The sequence below is a fragment of the Pan troglodytes genome, chromosome 10, assembly GCF_028858775.2.
Source record: "Pan troglodytes isolate AG18354 chromosome 10, NHGRI_mPanTro3-v2.0_pri, whole genome shotgun sequence".
In the NCBI taxonomy this organism is placed as follows: Eukaryota; Metazoa; Chordata; class Mammalia; order Primates; family Hominidae; genus Pan; species Pan troglodytes.
In genome coordinates this window covers 78,267,951-78,294,021 of record NC_072408.2, presented here as the reverse complement: position 1 = coordinate 78,294,021, position 26,071 = coordinate 78,267,951, and the positions used below count along the sequence as shown (strand labels likewise).

General features: G+C 38.3%; 1 protein-coding gene across 4 annotated transcripts in view; it reads right to left on the bottom strand.

The window, feature by feature from the left end:
- LGR5 (leucine rich repeat containing G protein-coupled receptor 5) overlaps positions 1-26,071 on the bottom strand; it is a 148,095-nt gene that overhangs the window by 44,515 nt on the left and 77,509 nt on the right. For 3 of the 4 annotated variants that reach the window (XM_003313863.5, XM_003313861.6, XM_009425842.5), the window contains exons 3-4: positions 19,171-19,242; positions 8,436-8,507 (exon numbers count right to left, since the gene is read on the bottom strand). In XM_003313863.5, coding sequence (XP_003313911.1) covers positions 8,436-8,507; positions 19,171-19,242 — 144 coding nt within the window. The remainder of the gene's footprint in view (positions 1-8,435; positions 8,508-19,170; positions 19,243-26,071) is intronic. The other variant, XM_009425841.5, reaches the window with a different exon arrangement.

Below are 26,071 nucleotides of genomic sequence, written 5' to 3'. Positions count from 1 at the left end.
CTTCCACATTATCATTCCTTTTAAACCCTAACTTTCCATTCTGATATTCAAAGCTCTCTACTTACCTTATCTGGCCAAACTTTTACCTCATTTCTCTGTCCCAGTCAAGTCTCTTTTCTGGCTCTTTCCCACAGTACTTCTGGGCCTTTTGTTCATGAGCATCCCCTACCCACTGCCTATCTGAATCTCATTAACCTTCCAAGACTTAATATCATGGTTCTTTCCTGTGTCTTACTCTTGGAATGGGGAATCCTCAGTTGAGACAATGGGAAAACTAATTCTGGCAGATAGATCAACTCTAAAATCTCTGCAGGAACCACTGGGTCCAACTCCCAGCCCAGGAAAGCCATGTGGGAAAGCCAGGGTACAGAGGTAAGAGTTTGGAGCCAGGGAGATGAATGAATGCAGGTTACAGTTAAACTAGGGGAGATGAACTGATCTTGAGTGGCTGTCTAGCCTATGGCCCTATCACCTTGAATGTGCCTGATCTTGTCTGAGCAGCTGTCTAGATCAACACTTAAGAGTTTGAGGTTTCAGTTCAGTCTGATACGTATGTCCTAGTGCTTTCTTTGTCCTAGCTACTCTACCTGGTGCTGAAGATTTAGCAGTAAACCAGGGAGGCATGGTCCCAGCCATTATGGAGCATGTTTTCTAAAGGGTAGTCAGACAAATCAATCATTATAATGAAGTGTTAGGTGAAGAGGAATGCATGGTTGGGGAACCTAAACGAGATTTTACTGTTTTTTTTTTCTTTCCGTCCAGATCTGGATTTCAAACTATGTGACATCTCTACTTAGTTGTTCTTCCTCAAACACAAGTGCTCAAGACCAAACTCATTATCCTGGAACCACACACTCCCCAAATATGTATAGCCGTCTCCCAGTGTGTCTTGCCCAGTGACTGGCTTCAGTAAGCACATGGCTGTATAAATCAGAAACTTAGAAATTATTCTCCACACCTCTTTCTGCTTCATTCTTCATAGCCAATTCATTACCAAACACTGGTAATTTCATCTCCTAGATATTTCTCGAATCCATCTCCCTTTCTTCATCTCCACCGTCCCTAACCTGATGAAGTTCTCCTTTCTCTCCTAGACTATTGCAATGACACAGATCTGAGTACCCCCACCTGCCAGCCTTAAAACCCTCCAACAGATTCCCATTGCTTTTACAGTAAAGACTGAAATCCTTGACATGTCCCAAATATCTTTCAAGGGGTCTGGCCTCCACCTGCCTCACTGGATGTGCTCTTCTTGCACGTCTCTCCACCTCACTTCTGCTTCAGCTGCACTGACCTTCTGTTTCTTGATATACCAGGCTTCCCCCACCAATATAAGGAGTTGCACACATAGTTCCCTCTGTCTGGAATGTTCTTCTTTCTTGTCTTTGTCTAATCAATCCTTACTTTTGCATTAGCGGTAGGATGCCTTTCACTTTCTCACCTACGGTTTCCTCACCAGAAAAGTGGAGACAGTTTCTGCCTCATAGGTAGTGAGGGACCAGACAACTAAATGCACAGAGAAACACTCGAAAAGGCTGACTGGCTCATGCTTTGATATTGTTGCCTTCCCTTCTTTCATTTATTTCTTTCTGTTTTCCAGCATTCCAACTTCCCTTTCTTTTTATAAACATTCACAATTATATGTCTACAGGTATAATATGTGTTTCTGTTAAGCCTTTCCTTCTTTTCATCAGTGCCCATTTTCTGCAGAGGATTCTCTGAGGGAGGTAAGATAATGTGGTGGTGAAATGGGCAGATTCTGGAATCTGGTGGCAAACTAGGGTTCTTATTATCCCAGACTCACCTCTAGCCTGACTCCGTTACAAATCATGTGACCTTGGGAAGATCAGCTGACCTCTCTGCACTCTTTGCTTCCTCAGTACTAAGGAGGGAATAATCTCAGCACCTACTTCATGAGGTTTCTGTGAGGATAAAGCATGATGATGGAAGTAAAACTGTTTAGTAAATATGGGAGGCTGCTGCTTTGATAACCATGGAAGTGCATTCAATTCCACATTCTGATTTTGTCTTTGCAATATTCCCATTCTCTGCTGCTTTCCTTATGTGTCTTTTCACAACTGATCACAGACCGTGTTTATCCTGAAAAGGCAGAAAGACTGTGCCTCACTTATATGGTTGTCATCTCTGTAGCCAAGAGTTCAATCTACTTTCCAAAGTTAACCTTCATTTTACACCACAAGCTTTAAAAAAATTTATTTTACTTCTCATTCCATAACACCCATATTCTCTTTATTTCTCTGATATGACTGCCATGCATGCAATTTATCACAGGACTGGCAGGTAACCTGATATAAGAATCTTTCATGCATGGCTATTGCATAAAGTATTCACTTTTCCCTCCTTATATGATTCTGTGGACAATGCTCCAATTTTAGCTCTCTCTTCTTGTAAACATTATGTAGAAGGAGCTTTTCCTGTTAAAATAATTCTCCCCAATGTTTAAATTGGAGAAGAGTCCGGGCAAAACTTTTCCTCCTTATAAGAATTCACTGGGTGCTGATCTGCATATGGTTCCGTGAAGTGAACACTTCACTGTGCAATAGACAAATGCTTTGGCCTCTAGAACTTCTAAGTTCACCTCCATCCCAATACGTACCTAATACCCTGGCACTTTTGTGAAGAAAGCAAAACAAACTAAAGTCACGGTTCATTTTTATTGTATAGGCTTGTGATTTCTGTTTCTGGAGACTATTTTAGTGGAAGGAATGTCACCAATACTAAAACCACTGTTTTTTTAACCCCTTTGATCCTTTAATCTTATTCTTTTGGCTACCTCATCTTCTTTCTTTTGGTCTGCTTACACTTCCTTGTCTTCTGTTACTTCCTTCCCATTCTATATCCCATATCTGAAGCCCAGTAGCCTCCTGGATATTAATGGGAGAAAACTGCTCCTGGTTCTAGGCTTGTCTTACCTCCTGCTCAGCACAGTGAGCCCCATGTCTTCCTCCTCACCCATTCCTCTCACTTATTTTGTCTCTCTTTTTTGACTACTGTAAGGAAAAGATTACCATGCAGAGTCTGATGAAGTTATTGACATTTTATAGAGTCCAGGGGTGGGTTCTATAGCCCTGAAGATGATATCATAATAAGATGTATGGGCAGCTGGTGTGCCAGGCAGGAATTATACATTATTCTTGGGTTTTAAAATATAGTCATATTCTGAAGATGAATATTAGTTAATTGGAGAATAGAGACAATAATAAAGATATGTTTAATTCTTCTTTCATTTTCTATTTGCCAACCTATTACCTTTGCGATTATGCAAATTCCACAGTTAGCTTCACTTGTGCACACTTGGAATAAAAACCAACAGGCATTAAATAGTACTCTGGTTATCTGGACAAACATGAATATGCAACTCTCTTTGGTCATCTTGAACTTCACTAGTGACAGTGAGTTGCTTAAAATTCATTAATGACAATCACAAATGAAGCAATTTTAAAAATAGATTGATTTCTTAACTATTAATATAAAAGTGTGAGGGTATGGGAGGGTTAAGTTTTGAGTTTCCATCAAATCACTGTAATCTGATTCTAGTCCTCAAGTGTCTATACTCCCAAAAGTTTTTTGGTAAAATACAGCTTACTGTGAATTCTGATTACATTTCCTATTCCCTTCCAAAAAACAGAAAGGAAATTAGGTTATATTTGATTACATTACAAAAAATCTAATTGGTGTCTGGGAAGTCATTGCCATGTCAGAAGCCAAATGTACATACTGTACAGGGGCAGGCTCTGGGCTTCTGGGCTCTGGCTGGTGGGCCTGCACTCTTATTCCTTAGCCCAGCAATTTGTTAGCATCAGAAGAGTTAAAAGAACACAAGTGGCCTGGGTACTGTGGCTCACTCCTGTAATCCCAGCACTTCGGGAGGCCAAGGCAGGCAGATTACTTGAGCTCAGGCATTCGAGACCAGCCTGACCAACATAGTGAAACCCTGTCTCTACAAAAATACAAAAAATTAGCCAGCCGTGGTGGCAGGTGCCTGTAATTCCAGCTACTTAGGAGGCTGAGGCAGAAGAATCGCTTGAACCTGGGAGGTGGAGGTTGCAGTGAGCTGAGATCGCACCACTGTACTCCAGCCTGGGCAACAGAAGGAGACTCCAACTCAAAAAACAAAACAAAACAAAAAAACCACAAGTGTACCTATGTGTTTCCATTATGAACAAAACATCTTTTGTATATGTGGAATAAGTGGAAAATTAACATTCCTTGAAACATGAGCACAATTTGTTTCTTCCTCACAGCAATGTTACCAATTTCAGTGTATCAAATTTCCTAAACTTTATTCAAGGAAGCCAAGTGTAGATGGGTGGAGCAAAGAATGCAAATGATCTACGTCAGTCGTTTTCAACCATTTTTGATTTGTAGACCACTTTGTTAGTGTTATAGAACACTAACAATTTTAATTTCTCAAATGCATTTTGCCTACGAATCACCTAGGATTTTGTTAAAATGAAGATTTTTTTAAGTAAGACAGAGCTGAGACCAAGTGTTCTGCATTTCTTAGGCAGTGCTGATGCTGCTGGCCCACAGAAAAAATCTGAATAGCAGGGTGATAGAGCATGTGGCCTCTTAACTTTATCTCCCCGGGTTATCAGTGGAATGCATAGGCATGCAAGCTGTTTTCAATTAAACACAAATAAGACAATGCCTGACTTTTATATTTTAAGTATATTATTAGCTCATAGAAGAGTGCAAAGTATGGATTTTGTTATTATTTCAGGTATTTCTTTTCCTTTTTTTCAGAGACAGGGTCTTGCTCTATTGCCCGGGCTGGAGTGCAGTGGCAGGATCATAGCTCACTGCAGCCTCAAACTCCTGGGCTCAAATGATCCTCCCACCTCAGCCTCCAGCATAGGTGGGACTACAGTCATGCACATGACTCCCAGCCAATTTTATTTATTTACTTAATTATTTTTAGAGACAGCATCTCACTACATTACTCAAGCTTGTAATTTCAGATTTGAAAAGAGTTCTGGAGAATACTTTGCAGATCATCTGAGGGAATGCTCCAGGTCAGGTCAATAGTTTTCCTAATTTTCACTTAGGAAATACTTAACTGTGCAATTAAGCCAGTTAGAAAACACTAGTGCATGCATGAGTCCTATCCTCAGAGAGTGCAGTGGCATGATCAGGGCTCACTGTACCCTCGAATTCTTCTTGAGTTCAAGTGATCCTCCCACCTCAGCCTCATGTGTAGCTGGGATTACAGGAGCAGGCCACCATGCCCAGCTAACTTTTTAATTTTTTATAGAGAGACAGGGGTCTCACTATGTTGTCCAAGCTGGTCTCAAACTCCTGGGTTCAAGTGATCCTCCCACTTCAGCCTCCCAAAACGCTGAGATTACAGGCATGAGCCACCATACCTGGCCAGAGATTCTGATTTTAATTGTTCTAGGCTGCAGTCTAGGCTTTGGGTCTTTCCAGAAGAATCTTATTTGTAGCCAGTGTTGAGAAGGCCTGCTGTAGAAGTTATTCAGTTGGTGCAAAAGTAAATGTGGTTTTTGCCATTACTCTTTATACAAGGCCAGGCATGTATAAAGACAATGAGCTCACAGCCCCTATCAAGGGTAGAGTGCTTCTTAAAGAGTGAATGTATAATCCAAGAAAAATAATAACGTGGAGAAAAATAAAGTGAATTCAAGAGAGTGAAAAGAAAAAAAAAGGGAAACCACGTAGAAAAAAAGGCTAAGTGAAGATCTAAGGGTTGACTCCAGTCCAAGAAGAGATGGCAATGGAGTGGAGACTTTCTAGGCATTGGCAGTGTGGATGAGGCAGAGTCCTACTCTCATCATTACTTTATTGATACGGAAGCACAGAGGCTAACCTATGGCCTGGAAAATGAATGGAGAATGGATAAGGAATGCATGTTTGTAATGATCAGTAAACTCAAACTAATGTTTTTATTTTTAGACGTGCTTAAAGGAAGAAGGAGAAGTACAATTAAATACTTTAAAACCAGGACAATAGAACTTTAAAGGGGCACAATATACCCTAAACCTCCAAACTGGCCTGGTGTATGTATGGGTAGGGCACTCCTTTTGTTGGTACAATATGGTATCTGCAGGGTTGGTGGTTCAGCCTATGTTTATCATGCTCTTTTCTTTTTTCTTTTCTTTTCTTTTCTTACTCTGGAGTGGTGCTCTTTAGCTCAGGCTGGAGTGCAGTGGCATGATATAGCTCACTGTAACCTGTAACCTCAAACTCCTGGGCCCAAGTGATCCTCCTGCTTCAGCCTCCCGACTAGCTGGGACTGCGGGCACATGTCACCACACCTAGCTAAGTTTTTTAATTTTTATTTTGTAGAGATGGCGGTGGGGGTGTCTCACTATGTTGCCCAAGCTGGTCTCAAACTCCTGGCCTCCAAGTGATCCTCCCACTTTAACCTCCCAACATATCATGCTTTTTTTTTTTTTTTTGACAACTCTTAAGTCTTGCATCAAAGCTGCACAAAAAATATCAGTGAGAAAAAGTGGGACACTGGCACACATTGTCAACATTCAACACTCACACTGGTCTGTCTGTGCTCTGGACAAAGGGGCCCCTGACAAACATTGCATAACCCAGCTGATACAATCCAGTGTGAACTGGGGGCCGAGTATCTATCTAGATCCTTTAGTTTGGATGTGGTCAGTGTCAAACCAGAAAGTTAACCCTTGACCTTTTCACAGGGAACACATATTTATAAAGTTTCAAAATGTTATTCATTTTGCAAAACCAGAAACCAAATGTAGAGACACCTGGTGAACAGTGAATATCTAGACTGTAAGAAACTAAATCTGAACACCTTTATCAGGCAGGCACCACCAGTTCCAGTGAACAAAAGATTCATGGTTTTCTCTTTCTCAAAGAGTTCACTTCTGTTTGTGTTCTGTTTGTGATCTTCTTTCAGCTGATAGTGGCTTTTGGTTACAAACTCTTATCCTTCTATCTACTGCCTGCCTTGCAGCTGTTTAAAGTTCCTATTGGCTACCGCCATTATCACCATTTCAATTTTGCCACACAGATACCCCAACTTGAGGCTGTTTTGCTTCTCCAGCTGTTTCTTCTTTCCTTCAGGTAAAGGCTTGTGCAACAAAGGAGAAGTGATACTGTCATGACATTAAGGAGCTCCAGAAAATACAACAGACCTATCTCATACCACAAAGGGGCCCTTGTGGGCTTGTTTATCTATAGGCTGGTGAAAACCTAGGAAGTCACTTTGTTTGACTGGAGTAAAAGGCTTGAAATGATCTCAAGCACAGATTTTCTTTCATTAAAAAGCAAAAAAGATCAAAGGACGAAAGTATCATCTTCAAATCTCACAGTCCTCCTTCTATGTTACCTCGGTAAAACGCATTAAGCAAACTATATGTAATTATTAACCGAAGGATTCTTTACAACAATTTTCAGCTGGAGTCCACAATATTTATCAATATTTATTTGCCCTTTTAATGCATTTATCTTCCTCATCACGAACTACAACCCAGTATTTTGTTTGGCAGATGTGCATCTCCAGTGTAAGTAAAATTACAGCATATATCACACGTGTGATATATTGGACATCATGCAATATATTGTAAACACTTATACATTCTAATGGGAGGAAGATTTACTGACTAAATAGTAGTGGTATAGACTTGCCAAGTAATCACTACAATCAACTGCTTACAATACAAGTTCCAAAACATTTAGCTGGGAGAATGTTCTTTTGTGAGTAATTTTATTTATTCAGAAGTTTTAGATCAGTGTGTGTAGGGGGGTAGGAAACTCCTGATGGAAAAGTTGTGGATTCAGAGTAGGGAACACCAACACCTCTGTGAGTCCATGTGTCTGTGTGTGGTGTGTGAATCTAAGGTATGTTTGTATCTGTGGGATTGTTTATGGCCATGTCTGCACATCTGTGTTCTGTGATGGGGAAGCTTCAGGATATACCAGTAGATCTTAGGCTCCTGACTTGAGGATCCCTAATGTATTATATAGGCAGTACTAAAATAGTAAGCCTTTATTTGACTCGAAAAAACTTGATTACAAGGCAACTCAAATAATCCTAAAACAGAATAAATCAAAGATGTCAAAATGTCTAGATTACAGCATCTATTTTTTTTTTAGGTAAAAGGAAAGCACTATTTCTTATTCGAATTCAGAAGCAAGAATATTACAAGGGAATGTAGGACAGGATCTTGGAAGTAGTGCTTTGGACTGGAGTTGTTGCAATTAAATGTCCACCCTAAAACCCCAAACTCCAACACTGGTTCCTCCCATACATATTGCTCAATGAGGCTATGAAGAGTTGTTACTCTAATGGGCTCTCATTCACAATACATTTAGGTATGACTCCCAACCAAGGAACATACTAAAATGGTCAACTGAACATTTCAATGCTTCTTCCCAAATTGATCTGAAATATATTTTGCAATGTCTACTATACTTACAGGGATTGAAGGCTTCGCAAATTCTGCAGAGCTTCTGTGGGTACCTGTCTTAGCTGATTATTCTGCAGCATACTGTATGTTAAAATAAATAAAGAAAAATGTTAAAAAAAATGAACAATAACAGGCCTAAACAAGGCCAGGCACTGTTCCAGGTGTCAGAAAAACAACAGAGCGTCAGACAAAGTCTTGTCTTTTGGGGAGCTGAAATTCCTGTGAAGAGTGAAGATAATTAAAGATGAACAAATGAATATATTAACATGAGACAAGTGATAAGTACTATGAATAAAAAACAAAACTATGAATTTTGGATAGATGGTATCAGGGGGTGAGATTTTTATTTTAAAGGTGGTCAGGGAAGGTCTCTCTGAAAGGTGATATTTAACTGGAGACCAGAAGGAAGACAGGGAGAAAATCCTTGTGAATATTTGGGAAAAGTTACCAAGGAAAAGAGAAGAGTAAGTACAAGGGCTGGAGGCTGGAGGGAGCTTGCTTGACTTGTTAAAGGAGCAGCAAAGGACCAGCTGTTTCTGAGGAATGAGTGAGGACTCGAGGTTGGGAGAGAGAGCCTGAGACCATCTCATGGAGGGCTTTGCCAGCCACCATAAGGCTTTATTTTATGTGTGATGAGAAACCACTGTTGAAGGGCATATGTAGGAAAATGACATGCTCTTATATATGTTTTTAAAGGATCTGCTACTTGTATAAGTTACACCAAATGGAAATAAGGATAATGGTAGGAGGCTAAAATTGTCTCCCTTCTCTGCATGGCTTTATTTTGATATAAGCTAAATTCTTTTTGTGAAGTATTTGTGTTTTTGCACTTGCACTTGAAAATCTTGAACAGTTTTTCATAATATGGGGACTACAGAATGGAAACGCCTGGAAGCTATGAAATAAAAATATATCATTGCTAATGAGGAAATAGCATGGAAACAAATTCCCATGAGATTCATTATATTTTGCTACCTTATTCATAAATGTTTATAACACAAGAATTCTGCAGCACATTTTTTTTTCTCCCAGTGTTTTGTAGTCCATGTAAGCCTGAGGCAGAAGACTATTTTAGGAAAGCAGAAGTTTTAAAGAAATATTTCTACTTATTAAGTTGCAAACTTGTATTTGTGTTTCAGAAACAATCTGCCTGGTTCTTTCATCTCTGCAAAGGAAGTTTCTTTCTGTTCACTACTTGACTAGCTGGAATTCCACCCAGGTGTATCTAACTCCAAAGCTTGGTGTGTTTTCCAGTGCACCAGGCAGCATTCTCTTGAGGCATATGTGCTGACTGTGTAAATTCTCAGATTGCATGTGAACGGTATGGTTAAGAATATGGATTCTCAAATCTGACCACCTCTTCTCTGCCACTAGAGATTGGAAAATCACCAAATCTCTCTATGCCTCAGCGATCAGTAATAACACCTACCTTGCAGGGCTCATTGTGATGATTCAATGAGTGAAGGTTCATAGAACAATGCTTGCTACATGATAAGCATTCAGTAAAAATTGGCCCTTTTAATGTACATTAATAGGCCCTTTCTCGAAACTAATAATTTTTGTACTGGGTTTGACAATTTAATGAGCCAGAGAAAAAGAAAACTCTATGCCATTGGTTGTCAAACTTTAGGGTTCATCAGAAGCCATTGGAAGGTTTGTTAAAACAGAATGCTGGGCCCCATCCCAAAGTTTCTGGTTTAGTAGGTCTGAGGAAGGGCCAGGAAATTCACACTCGTAACAAGCTCTCAGGTGACGCCAATACTGCTGAGCAGGGCACCACACACTGAGAACTACCCCATGCTGTGCTAAATATTTATGTATTTAGTTATTTAATTATTTATTTATTTATTTTGAGATGGAGTCTCACTCTGTCGCCAGGCTGGAGTGCAGTTGCGCAATCTCAGCCCACTGCAACCTCTGCCTCCTGGGTTCAAGCAATTCTTTTGCCTCAGCCTCCCGAGTAGCTGGGACTACAGGCATGCATCACCGTGCCCGGCTAATTTTTGTATTTTTAGTAGACAAGGGGTTTCACCATGTTGGCCAGGCTGGTCTCAAACTCCTGACCTCAAGTGATCCTCCCACCTCAACCTCCCAAAGTTCTGGGATTCTGTAATCCCAGGTGTGAGCCGCCATGCCCAGCCTATGTATTTATTTATTTAGAAACGAAGGGTAGGAGAATCTTGCTTTGTTGCCCAGGACTGGACTCGAACTCCTGAGCTCAAGGGATCCTCCCGCCTCAGCCTTTAGAGTAGCCTGGTCTACAGGTGTGAGTTACTACACCTAGCTATCTAAACATTTCTAATAGGATATTTTCACTTGGGGAAGTGAGAGTGGTTGCATGTACTTATAGTCCTACCTACTCTGGACAAAATGAGACCCTGTCTCAAAAAAAAAAAAAAAAAATCTTCATTTGAACTTGAGGAAGAGCTGCACTGGGTTTGGAGACAAGACCTAAGCTTTTAGTCTTGGAGAGGAAACTCATTTAACCTCCTGACCCTTGGTCTTTTATCTGTATAATGGGAATAATATCATCTGGTTGAAAAGGTGTTGGAGGATTAAAATATGAAAGTATTTATAGTACTTTTATGTATATAAATACGTGCTCATATACAAACAAGACTTGAAAAATATTTGGAGATCATAAAAATTATGCCTTTAACACCATGCCTGAGATTGTTTTCTAAGGAACGTAATTACGTCATTTGTATTACAATAGTTCTACTCAACTAATTTCATTATGTTAAACTTAGATTCAATTAAAATTTCATAAATCAAGAGTCTCAAATGTATTGGTTCCTTAGGAATAAAGGTGAGTTTTAGGAAGATCCCCACACTTCACTTACCAGTTAAGGAATTAGGAGAATTGAAACTTGAATTCTATGTTTTGCATAATTTATCTGAATATTAAAACTTTGGATTTCTGTGTTATTTTATTGTTATTTTACATTTTTGTTATTTTACATTTTCCCAAGCAGTTTCAATCCATCATCCAATTTTAAGTTCACAAAAATGTTTTCTAAGTATTACTTTACTTTTGTGTTACATTTAAATAAGATAAAGATAATAGAATTAATTGATGTCTAAACTTTTTATTAATAAATAATATATTACTGGTACAAGGTATGTATTGCATTGTCCTTTGCCTTACTAACCAAACAGTGTAACTCTTAAAATATGATTTCCCTAAAATATCTGAAAAATTGAGGTGGAAGATGAGAGTTTCAGATAGCTTTTCGTCATTGAATAGTTGCGAACTTTCTCTGCTGCTTTATATATCTTTCTTCAGATAATGGAACTTAAATGAACTTTAGTGATGATAACTTTTTTTTGGAGGGGGGACAGGGTCTCACTCTGTTGCCCACACGGGAGTGCAGTGGTGCGATCTCGGCTCACTGCAACCTCCGCCTCCCGGGTTCAAGCGATTCTCCTGCCTCAGTCTCCTGAGTAGCTGGGATTAGAGGCATGCGCCACTACCGCCGGCTAATTTTTATATTTTTAGCAGCAACGGGGTTTCACCATGTTGGCCAGGCTTGTCTTGAACTCCTGACCTCAAATGATCTACCCACCTTGGCCTTCCAAAGTGCTGGGATTACAGGCATGAGCCACCGCGCCTGACCGATGATAACTTTTAAAGCTACCCCCACGTTACCTCCTAATGATTTAAATTTTCAAGTACGTCTACCAGTAAAACACCAAGAATATAACTTAAAAAACAAAAAAACAATTTAAGCCCTGATCACTCCCTAAATAAGGAACTTTTGTTTAATTACTTTCAAATGACAAAACAAGAGCAAGTTATCTTTATTATATCATTATAAGTCTCCAGTGGGTTAATTAGAACATTCTGTTTTTGTTTAAGATATTCCAATGGGAGGGAAAACAATTACAAGGTTTATAGTGCTAGGGGGTGCAATTGAAACAAACATTTACACGTGGCTGCTGATTTCTTTTGAAAATACTCCTTACTGAGTACATGCAATATAAAGATACTGAATATAGGTGTAGGCACTTAAAACTTCATTTTTATCATTCACATATGATTAGGAAAAGCAAATGGAATACTTTCTCTAGAGACAAAAGATGACTTCTATATTTTCTTAATTTCTTTGCCCCAGGAGCTTTAAAATAATCACTATTTCATACAGCATCCCCATGCTACTCTACACAATTTTTTGGTCCCTCCCCCACTTTTTTTTTTTTTTTTTTTCCAACAGGACTAAGTAAGAACAGGTACAGTGAAGGAGAGGGAGATTAAATAACCTGCTGAGTGGGAACTTGGTTACAACTGATGGCTCAATTCTTAGGTATTCCCTTGGCCTATTTGTCCTCTGTGTAGATATCAAGTAACCATCAAGGCTCTATTCTGGGTCTACATGAGAACAGGGGAATTCTGCCTAATTGTGACTTTTCTATGGTTAGTTTTACCCATCACCTCCATGTGGCTTTGGTTTTGGTGTTGAGTGGCAGAAGGATGAGCCATTCTTTGATGGAATGGCTTACATGGCTTACACTAGAAAATGAACCTTTGTTGAGGACAGCCTGGTTCAGAATTCCACGGACTGGGTATTTTGCCATACAGAACCAATTACTTATTTTTTTTATTAGGGCCAATATTTACAGGAAAAATAACTTTAAATATTAGTGATGTTTTAGCATTCACAGTAAATGTAAAACAGACCTAGCCAAGGATGGCTGCTGCTGTCTTCATTCTCCATCTTAATAGACTGGATCAAGATTATTTTTCTCTTCTTTGTCCATATGCCCTCTTTACCATCCTTACTCAGGTCAGGGCCCCAGACAAATATTACTCTCACATTATCTTTCTCACCATATCACAATACCATTAGTTATTTCTTTTTTTCAACCACTTTTGGACTTTATAAAACAGTTAAGAGAGTTTTCATGAGAGTAGGGGACAGGTCTATCTTGTTCAGCATTTTACCTCTAGCACTGTGGTTCTCAACTATATTGGATTCAATGTTCCCTTTAATAACAAATATTTTGTAATGCCACTTCTATTATACTTAAGTAAAATTCATAGAATTATAGCCTATTTACACACATTATTTCAAAGAAAAAATCAATATACTTTATTGTTGTGCCCTAAATGTATTATAAAGAAGAAATATAAGAAAAGTAATTTATAGTAAGATGATGTAAGTGTCATTATATACATGATGCTCATATGCAACTACCTCAGGAAACATTTTTATGAATGAATCAGATGCTTGCTTCTACTTTTTTTTTTTTTTTTTTTTTTTGGAGACAGAATCTCACTCTATTGCACAGGCTGGAGTGCAGTAGCACTACCTTGGCTCACTGCAGCCTCTGCCTCCCAGGTTCAAGAGATTCTTGTGCCTCAGCCTCCCAAGTAGCTGGGATTACAGGGGTGCACCATGACACCTAGCTAATTTTTGTATTTTTAGTAGAGATGAGGTTTCAGCATGTTGGCCAGGATGGTCTTAAACTCCTGACCTCAGGTGATTTGTCCGTCTCAGCCTTCCAAAGTGCTGGGATTAGAGGTGTGAGCCACCACACCCAGCCATTTGCCTCTACTTTTAAAGAATAAGGTTGGGTGTGAGAAAAATAACGTGATCAAAAGCCATTCTGTATGAGAATGGGAACATGAGAGTAGAGATCTAGATGGATACTAGAATAAAAACTAGTTGAGACACTGATATGGTTTGGCTTTGTGTCCCCACCCAAATTTCATGTCAAATTGTAATCCTCACAGGTCGGGGGAGGGACCTGGTGGGAGGTGATTGAATCATGGGGGCGCTTTCTGCCATGCTATTCTCATGATAGTGAGTGAGTTCTCATGAGATCTGATGGTTTAAGAGTGTGTGGCAGATCCCCCCTCGCTCTCTCTCTCCTGATGCCATGTAGGACATACCTTGCTGCTTCTGCCATGATTGTAAGTTTCCCGAGGCCTCCCCAGCCATGCAGAACTGTGAGCCAATTAAAGCTCTTTTCTTTATAAATTACCCAGTCTCAGGTAGTTCTTTACAGCAGTGTGAAAATGGACTAATACGATATGTAATAACAGATCATACTTGTTATATATTATAAGGGAAAGAAGGAAATAACCTTTATTAAAATAAATATAACATGCCAATCAAATTACAAACGTCATGGTGAAGAAAATCAGGAAGTGTGACACTCACAATTGAGCATGAATATTCTCCCAAGTGAGTGTTCCTTACAGATGAATAGTGTCAAAATAATTCTCCATGTGTTAGGGCAAGATAGTGTGGAAATATCACAGAGAATATTTATCCTGTCTCAAAATTCCATAACATTCTGAAGCAAGCATTAATTCCCCAGTACTTTAAAAGGCCCTGGAGATCCCTCCATAGGCAACAGAGAATTGAGGCTGAATTGGACAAAGAAATAGTCACAAAACTGCCTTCTCAGAAGTTGGGTGGTAGACTTTGCTAGGCAGTAAAAGAGTAAGATTAAAAAAGCAACAAGCTGGCCATCCTCAGATAAATAAATCATTATATAATTATCACAACATAAATTTCATATGATTGTGCTCTAAAAACTTTAAAAGGCAATAATACAAAATATTTATAAGGCAAACTTTGTTGATGAAATTCAATGAGATCCTGTGTTTCTTGTTACTCTGGTAATTTAACGATAGTTATTTTAAAAAGGTTGCACATTTCCATGGCTATATATTTTTAATTTGTTTTGTGGCTTTTGAGGTAATTCTTCTACTGCACTAACACTATTTTATTTTATTTATATATTTTTTGAGACAGGTCTTGCTCTGTTGCCCAGGCTACAGTATAGTGGTGCAATCTTGGCTCACTGTAGCCCCAACCTCCTAGGCTCATGAAATCCTCCCTCCCACCTCAGCCTCCTGAGTAGCTGGGACCACAGGCGTTCGCCACCATGCCAGGCTAATTTTTGTATTTTTTGTAGAGATGGGGTTTTGCCATGCTGCCCAGGCTGGTCTTGAACTCCTGAGCTCAAGTAATTCAGTCACCTCTGCCTCCCAAAGTTCTAGGATTATACAGGCATGAGCCACCATGCCCAGCTACGAACACGATTTTAAACTAAATGTGTGGCTAGAAATCTTAAAATATCAGGAATAGACAGGATGTATTAACTAAGTTACTTATTTAATTATCTTGAGAGAAACTGTTTATTCCATTTAATATTTCCTGTGCAAATTATTAAGCATATGCAGAACATCTTATAAAACGTTTCAATACAATTGCACATTAAAGTACTGATTTATAGTTGGTATGGAGGGACAGTAAGAAGCCAGAATAAGGGAGAATTCTTTATGCTGGGCTGTGCAGCACATTGCAGGACAGCTTGCTACACGCCAATCATCTGGACAACCAAAGATGCTCCCACAAATTTCCAAAACACTCTGTAACAGGCAGAACCAACATTGCTGAGAAAAATTGTTCTAATGCTGTTATGGTTTGAATGTTTTTGTCCCCTCCAAAAATTCATGTTGAAACTTAATCCCCAATGCAATAGTGTTGGGAGGTGGGGACCTTTGGGAGGTGTTGGGTAGAGCCTTTGGGAGATGTTTTAATTAAATTAGCAGAAAAATAAGAAATGGTGATCTCAATGAATTTCCTCAAAAGTTTGCTTTATAAATATTTTGTATTATTGCCTTAAAAATGTTTGGAGTACAATCATATGAAATAGATTAATTCCATCATAAAAAGCCTTGTTGGAAGAAGTTTATTCCTTTTTTGCCTTTCCACCTTCTGCCATAGGAAGACACAGCATTCCTATCCTCCAGAGGATTTGGCTCTCAAGATGCCATCTTGGAAGCAGAAAGCAGCCCTCACCAGATGTCAGCACCTTGATCTTGGACTTCCCAGCCTCCAGAACTGTGAGAAATAAACTTCTCTTCTTTATAAATTACCCAGTTTGCGGTATTCCGTTATCATAGCACAAACAACCTAAGACAAAAACCAAAATACTTTAAAAATATTTGACAATTTGAGTCCATTCATTGAATATTAGTCTTTAGGTCAGCAAAGTAAAGAGAAGAGTGAGCACAATTTCTGGCAGGATCTTGTTCCTCTTGAACTCTCCTCACACTGACAGGGACCCAGCTATAGTGCAAAGTCTGAACATGGCCTTCCCTCACTTATGTACATCTTTTCCTTGACTCCTCATCATGCCTCCTCATAATGTCCACCCATATGACTTAACATATGGGATCCCTGCAACTGGGACTCCTTCTGTCTTTACAAGCTCTTCTCCAAATGCTCTGTAGCTTCTCCTGAATGCTCAAGTACTAACCTGCTTGGAGCTACCTGTTCATCCCAGGTCCTTTCTGACTCTGTGTTGCTGTACGTATTGTCCCCTCAGTCGGCCATCTTATTTGGGTGGCTAATTCCTAGTTGTGCTTCAAGATTCAGCTCCTGGGTCATCTCTGGGAAAGCTTCTCTCCTAGGAAGCCAAATCTGAGCCACCAGATGGGACGACATCAACTCCCCAACCTCTGTAGTTTCACAGTACCCTGCACAGATATCTAGATACACTTTCCACAAAAATCAGAAGTGATCTCTGTTTTTCTGTCTTCGTCCCACTATCTTGGTCCCACAGTCTGTCACTAGATTATAAACTCTTCAAGGGCATGAACAATATTTATTGATCTTTATATTTCTAGTAATAATTTGTTTAATGCTAATTTCAGTATCACACGCACTAGGCTTTGCTGAACCCTTGACTGTACAGGAGACAGGAAACATTGGTTAGTAGGAGTGGATAAAAGAGAGGGTCTAAATACCATTTTTTTTTCTGATGGAAAGGGTACATTTTAATAGTTAGCATGAGAAATAATCTATGCTTCTCATTTTTGAATCATATTAATCCACTCCACTCTGGAGTCTTCAGGTAAAATGCACCTTAAGAAGCAGCAAAGTGTGTGCAGGAGCATTCTGGGTAAAAAGCCTCTTTGTAGGTAAAAGTACATATCAGATATGAAGGCACAACTTTTTTGTTTAATATACAATAGATATTCCATTAATAAACATACAGCATTGGGTCAATATCATACAAAAATGAAGAAAAAGTTGAAAAATCTAGAACTCCCTTATTCTCTCTAGATCATCAGCCTGAATCATTAATTCAACAAATATTTATTGAATGTCTACTCTAAGTAAGGAAGTGTTCTAGGAGCTGGGGATATACCAGTGACCAAGACAGATGACATCTCTAATTTCATAGATCTTTAGTGCATTGTGGGAAACAAACATTCTCTAGTAATGCACTAGTGAATACAATTAGAAATATATAATGGTATAACTATTAATATAAAATATAAAAATATGATAGAAAAATTAGTATAAGACTTGTATAATTCATATTTAAGAATTCAAGGATTTAAAATTATAATTATATGTAATTATAATAACTAGCTTATATATAATTCATATATATCCATATTAATTTAAATGTATTCATTTTACACACTTATAATTAAAGTATAATTTGATGTCTGGAGATACACACACACTGGCTTATATATCCAATATACACTTTGTTAAGTGAATTAAAATACTTGATTCTAGTAAAATTTATTTAACAAGCATCCCAAATACTTAGTGGTACATAGCTCAACATGGGAAAAAAAATCACTTTAGTTGTCTTATCTAAACTTGACTCTCACGATACATTTTGAATGGTTCCAAATTTTTTGGGGGGGTTTGTGAAACTATATGCATCGGAGCTGGTGCTACAACTCTGAATTTTACCACATAAGGAATTACTATTAGGATTTGGCAACATGACAACTTAAAAGCATTTCTTCTTAGTAGCAAAAAAAAAAAAAAAAGAAAGAAAAGAAAAAAATTCAAAGAGAGGAAGGGAAACCAAACCCAATCTCCTAAGGCGATCAAATAACGGTTCTGCTGTTGAATTTCACTTTTAACAAAATATTAAATTGAATTAAACTGTTTTTTTAACCTATGTGTCTTTTAGGTCACTGAAATGTAATTTTCAATAAGCAGAAATATATCAAAGTTAATAACTTTTATGTCAAAGAAAGAAAATCAGGATTTTTTTTCTGAGATAAACTTTTCCTTGCATTATCTGTTTTATCTACGTAAGTGCCTCTTTTTTCTACACAGAACAAACTAAAAGAAAATTAAACAATGGGTACCAGAAGAAGGAAGTATTCAATAATAATGATTTTTCTGATAAACAAATTGAGAAATTGGACATTAAATAATGAGAAACCTCATATTTACAATTTTCAATGAATTAACAAATAAACAACTGCTCAGTGTATCTGCTATACACTAGGCTTTACCCTATCTATTCACAGGTGGAACACAAACTTGGTTTTTTTAGCTGATGCTTATTCACTCCCCTTTGAAACCGGTTTGAAGCTGTGGTCTCATTATGTCAGCATCACAGTGATTTATTCATCCTGTCATCAAAATGCTTTTGAAGACACGCACCCCAATTTCATAACACAAAGGGAAAGGGAAATACTCTTTTAAAAGTCTGAGTTGATAAGGTAGTTATTTAAAGGCAAAAATTTTAGATATTAAAATTAGAAAAGGAGAGATGAATTTTTTTTCACATACAAATTTAGCCAAGTATGATATGGCTGTATGGTACCAATGAAGTAAACTTGAATTTAGATGAATTATCCCATGGATTTAAATAGTGTATTAGAGACACTCAGCTTTTACAAGTTAATTAGCAGCCATTTGACACTAAAATCAGAAATATATCCAACAACACTCAGTTTACTTACAGAACTTTAAGACTGTAAAGGCCAGTGAATGCTCCCTTGGGAATGTATGTCAGAGCGTTTCCCGCAAGACGTCTGTGGGTTTCAATGGAGAGGAGAGAGAGTGAGCAAACCTCTTCATGTGGAAGTCATTTAGTTGTTAAAAAAATGCAATACAACTATGTTTAAACCACAAATATCAAAAGCAACTGTAAACAACTTTGTTTTGTTATATTTTGCAAAAAAATCTATGAATTTCTAATTAAAATGTTGGCAAAAGTGCCTAAAAAGAAATGTAATAAATTACCTACTTTACAATAAACAATTTAATAGCTTATACCATATGTACATATATATAAAACTGTCCTTTAAACAATTTTTAAGCAAATGCTAACACCATATGATAATTTGCAAAAAACTGTAATGTCAAAATGTGACTGTCACGAGTTTTACAACTATTCTTTGTATGCATAAAATAGATTAGATAAACATTAGAATATTTCTGTTGCAACTATACCTCAAAATACCCAACTTTCTTACTAAATTTGTCAAATAAGAATGTAGACTATCACAATCAATTTTTTCTAAACTCTACCAGAAAAGGATAGAGTACCTTAATTTAACATGATTTAATAGAGCAATGCTTAAAAAAATTGAAAACAAAGAGAGATTAGTATGAAGGACATTAACATGGGTTATTTAATGGAAAATTCTGACATTATTAACTGGTAAAATATTAGAAGTTTACTTTATAATATTTTTCTAAGTAGAAGATAGCCAAGGTGAAAAATTGTGCAAAAGACCAACAAGATGTGCTACCTGAAACATGTGATTCAGTATTTTTTTGGCAGCCACATCAAAGCCATAACCTCATATACTAAAGGACAAAATGAAAAATGTGAAAACAACAATGTGACTCCAAAGAGCACAGTATTTTGAGGAGCTGATCATATCTGAGACTGGTGAGTAGAACTGGAACTCAATATACCTTTGCCCTTTTTTCTTTTTCTTTTTTTCTTTTTTAGAGATGGTTTATTGCCAAGGCTGGCCTTGAACTCCTAGGCTCAAGCAATCCTCCTGCGTCACCCTCCTGAGTAGCTGGAACTACAGGGGTGTGCCATAGTACCCAGCCCCCTGCTGGGTACTATGATGGAGATGGGGATTTGGGGATAAGGATTTTGTTGGTCCAATTGACTAGTGCTTATTTCTGAAGGACCTAACAGCCTCAAATGTATACCTTTGATACTATCTTTAAAGGAGAGAGAATTCAGTCACAGAGATCCACTGACTGGACTGAAATAAGCCATTTCTTATATAACTTTAAATGTGTGTCCCATTGCCACTTCACACCACTGATAATATACTATAAATGAATATTTAAAGAAATGCTACGCTTATCAAATGAATAGAACTTCTGAGTAGTATTTGTGGTATGTGTATTTAAAGCATTATTTACTCAATGCAAATGAAATAAAATTAAAATACAACACACTTTAAAAAATTATGCTTAAAAAAATTAGCAACATAAGAAGGTCCCAGGACCTCTCCAAGACGCTCTGCTTATCTTGGGTCTGCAGCACTAACTTGCTTTGTGCTGTTGAATTAGTTAATATTGCTGAGCTTTGCTTTCCCACTGATTACAAGAAATGTTAAGATAAAATGTCTTCTTGGGTCCCTTCCAGATCCAAAACTCCACGATTTCCCTACCTTGTCTTGTAGTCATTTGTGTTTGTGCCTGTTTTTCCTTCTCTTGACAGATATAATCTTTTAAAAGACTTGGATAGCTACTGTATTGTATTCCTCCTACCTATCTCGTGGTACCTAAAGAAGTGTTTTTTCAAGTGATAAATAATTTAGTGGCTGGTCTAAAATTAAGAAAAAAAATAGAGTAGACAAACAGCAGAGTGAATTGGCTGAAGTATTGTTTTATAAAAACCTTTGTTTCCAAATATATTTGTGAAAATGGATTGGGGGAGGAAATTTGTTTCTTCCTATACATGGTCAGAAAGCTTTGAGAGCTGCTAGCCTAAGCATGGTGTTGGCACTTAATAAATATGTGTTATTAACATGTAATTCAGCATAATATTTGACCAGGGCAAAGGTATTTTATTTCTTTGTTTCCTATAAAACTGTCTTATCAGAAAACTCTCTTTAGACACTAACTCTGACCTTCCATCTTGTCTCCCCATATTCAGTCTCGACCTACTCCCACCCCTTCCATATTCACTGATGGTCTTTATAAAGACAACTCTGACCATATTACTGCCCTATTCGAAAACTCTCTGTCAGTTTTCATGCCAGGTAAATAGAAATGAAAAGTCCTCAGACTCTTTTCCGAGAATTCCCTGATCCCTAGTGGGTGCTAGAACTGAACCAGACTATGAGGTTTGCTTTTTTTAGACATGCCCTCCACATTCCCCCCTCTAGCCCTTTGTTCCACCTAAAATGCTCTCCTTTCACTCCCTGTTTTTCAAAGCAACCTCAGTGCTACCAAAGGACTTCAAAGTAGAGAGATTGACCATCAGTTTGGAAAGCATTTGGACAGCTCAGTTTCTGATGGTCAGTGTCTCTACTTTGAACTCCTTTGGTAGCACTTTGTGTCTTACTATGAATTTTATAGTCTACCTTGTGTTATAGTGTGTACTTGTCTTATGACACATGAAAGACTGAGAACTACTCAAACCTGGATATTCTCTTGGTATCCGTATAGGGCCTTGAATACTGTCTGAAAGTAGGTTGCCCCAGTAGTGCCTGACTAATCAGTTGAGTAGAGACTACTGACTATCCCCCAGTATCCATTCTCCCCTTGTAGAATAATTTCCCGACCCAGAATTTTAGCAGATTACATGGCCACCCAGCTACAGTCTGATTTTCCAGTCTTCCTTGCATCTAAACCTCATTAAGTGACTAAACTCAACTGTGATCAAAAGTGATATGTGAAACACCTGTATCACCTCCTTAAAAAGACATTGCTTGTTCTTAATTTCTTCAATTTCCCCTTCCTGCAGAAGTGGTACTGGTGAGACAACATCAACAATTCTGGTTTGGAGAACCTTCCACAGAAGGCAAAACAAGAACAACAAAAAACCAGAAGGAACCCAGGCTGCTGGATGACCCTGTGGAACTGAGCTGTCCCAAAGCCCTGAAGTCTGTTTTGGATGAATAATCGAATCAGGATGGACCCCTGCGGTTTCCTCTGAAAGTCAAGGATTGAAGGATTATTTAGCTGTCTGGGCTGGTAAACCTCCACTGCAGGAGAGAAAGGTATGGTATCATACTTGCCTAGATATTGTCCCCAATGCACCATGTTTGCAAAGCTGTTTCAATCTACAATATTCTCAGTCTCTCTGCTTAATTTCCCTTTCGTCTTCCTATTGTTAGCTTGCAATTGGTGCACCTGAACTATCACAGACCTCGCATGTTGCTATTTTCCTAAAAGTCAGTGTAACTTGGGAAGAAATGTTATTCTTTCAAGCTATCTTTTTTTCTGGTCTTGGCTATGCATATTTTTATTGTGGTAAAATATACATGAAACAATATTTACTATTTTAAACATTTGTATGTGTAGATTCAGTAGCATTTTTAAAATTTTCCTCCCACACTAGCCTGCCTGTCTAGAGATTTTTCTTTTTTATTATACTTTAAGTTCTGGGGTACATGTGCACAATGTGCAGGTTTGTTACATAGGTATACATGTGCTGTGTTGGTTTGCTGCACTCATCAACTCGTTTTTTACATTAGGTATTTCTCCTAATGCTATCCCTCCCCCCGTCCCCCATTCCCCGACAGGCCCCGGTGTGTGATGTTCCCCTCCCTGTGTCCATCTGTTCTCACTGTTCAACTCCCACTTATGAGTGAGAACATGCGGTGTTTGATTTTCTCTTCTTGTGTTACTTTGCTGAGAATGATGGTTTCCAGTTTCATCTATGTCCCTGCAAAGGACATAAACTCATCCTTTTTTTATGGCTGCGTAGTATTCTGATTCAGTAGCATTATATGTATTCACAATGTTGTCTAACCATCACCACTATCTATGCCCAAATTTTTTATTATCCCCAACAAAATCTCCATACCTGATTAGCAATATCCCTCCATTCCCCTGATTTCCAGCCCCTGGTAATTTCTATTCTACATCCTCTGTCTATGAACTTGCTTTTTCTAGGTATCTCATATTAGTGGAATCATATAATGTTTTCTTTTTGTATCTGACTTATTTCACCAAGCATAATATTTTCAGTGTCCAACCATGTTACACCATATATCAAAATTGCATTCCTTTTTGTGATAGAATAATGTACCATTGTAGGTATATACTGCATTTTGTTTATCCCTTCATCTGTTAATTGAAAGTTGTGTTTTTCCATCTTTTGGCTCTTGTGAACAGTGATGCTATGAATATTAGTGTACAAATATCTGTTCAAGTCCCTGGATTCCATTCCTTTGGGTATATATCTAGTAGTGGAATTCTTGGGTCAAATGGTGGTTCTATGCATAACCATTGGAAAAATGATTACACTTTTATATATTCCCACTAACAATGCACCAGGGTTATAATTCCTCCACATCTGAAGCTATTTTTTTAATATCCCACGGTATTTATTGAGGGCCTGCTCTGTGCTGGTGCCACTTTATTATTATTATTATTTTTCGTATTTATTTATTTATTATTATTATTTTTTTGAAACAGGGTCTCACTCTGTCACCCAGGATACAGTGTAGTGGCTCAAGCTTTCCTCACTGCAACCTTGCCTCCCAAGCTCAAGCAATCTTCCTGCCTCAGCCCCACAAGTAGCTGGGACTACAGGCACATGACACCATGCCTGGCTAATTTTTGTGGGTTTTTTTTGTTTTTGTTTTTTTTTGGTAGAGACAGGGTTTCACCATGTTGTCCAGGCTGGTCTCAAATTCCTGAACTCAAGCGATTCACCGCCTCAGCCTCCCAAAGTGTTAGGATTACAGGCATGAGCCACCGTGCCCGGCTTTGTGTTAGTACCACTTTAGGTGACAGTGATACAGCAGTGAATACCAGGATAAAGCCCCTGACCTCATGGAGCTGGTATTCTAATGTGACAAGATAGTCATTAAATAAAAACTCAAGTGAATAATATAACATGAAAAATGCTCTGAAAAAAGCAAAATCAAGGCAAAGGGATAGAGAGCAATGGGTGGTGGTTGTGGCGGTGACGGGCTATTATTTCAGATAAGATGGTCAGAAAAATCTCTGCTGAGTAGGAATTTCAGCAGATGCCTGCACCATGCAGGTATCGATATAAAGACAACAGTAGGACAAAATTCCTGAGGTAGAGAGCGCCTGGTGTGGTCCAGAAGCTGCAAGGAGGCGAGCATGGCTGGAGCGGAATAACAGGAGGAGGATGGCAGGAGGTAAGGTTGGAGAGGTGTCCAGGCCCATCCCATAAAGGTCTTTGGAAGGACTTCAGATCAGAGAGTAATGTGATCAGATCTGTGTTTTAGAAATGTCCTTCTGATGGGACCCTTTTGTTATATATTTATTTAACTTTTAAGTCCAGGGTACATATGCAGGTTTGTTATATAGGTAAACTTGTGTCATGGGGGTTTGTTGTACAGATTATTTCATCACCCAGGTATCAAGCCTAGTACCCATTAGTTATTTTTCCTGATCCTTTGCCTCCTCCCATCCTCTGATAGGCCCCAGTGTGTGTTGTTTTTCTCTATGTGTCCATGTGTTCTCATCATTTAGCTCCCACTTATAAGGCTATGTGGTACCTGGTTTTCTGTTCCTGTGTTAGTTCACTAAGGATAATGGCCTCCATCCATGTTTCTGCAAAGGACATGATCTTGTTCTTTTTTATGGCTGAATAATATTCCATGGCGTATATGTACCACATTTTCTTTATCCAGTCTACTTCTGATGGGGATTTAGGTTGATTTCATGTCTTTGGTATTGCGAATAGTGCTGCAATGAGCATATGCATTCATGTGTCTTTATAATGGAATGATTTATATTCCTTTGGGTATATACCCAGTAATGTATTGCTGGGTCGAATGGTAGTTCTGTTTTTAGGTCTTTGAGGAATAGCCACACTGTCTTCACAATGGTTGTGCTAATTTTCACTCCCACCAACTGTGTATAAGCATTCCTTTTTCTCCACGATCTTGCCAGCAACTATTGTGTTTTGACTTTTTAATTACAGGCATTCTGACTGGTGTGAGATGGTATCTCATTGTGGTTTTGATTTGCATTTCTCTAATGATCAGTAATGCTGAGCTTTTTTTCATATACTTGTTGGCTGCATGTATGTCTTCTTTTGAAAAGTGTCTGTTTGCCCACTTTTTAATTTTTTGTTTTTTTCTTGTAAATTTGTTTAAGTTTCTTATAGATGCTGGATATTAGATCTTTGTTAGATGCATAGTTTGCCAAAATTTTCAATGGGACCCTTTTAAAGGGGAGAATAGACCAGGGGGTCAAGAGTGGAAGTGCAGGAGGGACTAAAGTCTCCAGATGGGAGATGGTGGGATAGTGTAGCAGTGGCAGAGGTGGCATGAAGTGGTGGGATTTGGTGTGGAAGAAAAGTCCAAGCTGATGAGCCACTAGGGTCGAGGTGGAATGTAGGCAGTCAAAGAGGAGCAATGTTTTATACTTATGGTTACATTATGTATAATCCACATGCATTTGATTAGTTATCCAAAATGCGATGTATAATGTATAATACTGAATCAAATGAAATGGGCATGATGTGATACAAAAAAGTTGCTTTTTGAATTAAGACAGATTCAGGTTTCGTTGACCATGATAGACAGCTTAATTATCAGACTCAACTGACTCATAACTGTTATTCTGGTCAAAATGTCCCTAACTATACTGGTCACAGTCAGGACTTCAACAGTGCATTTGTGAGCTCTAAAACATAGCCTTCAACTAGGTGTTTATCAGCTCTCACTGCTG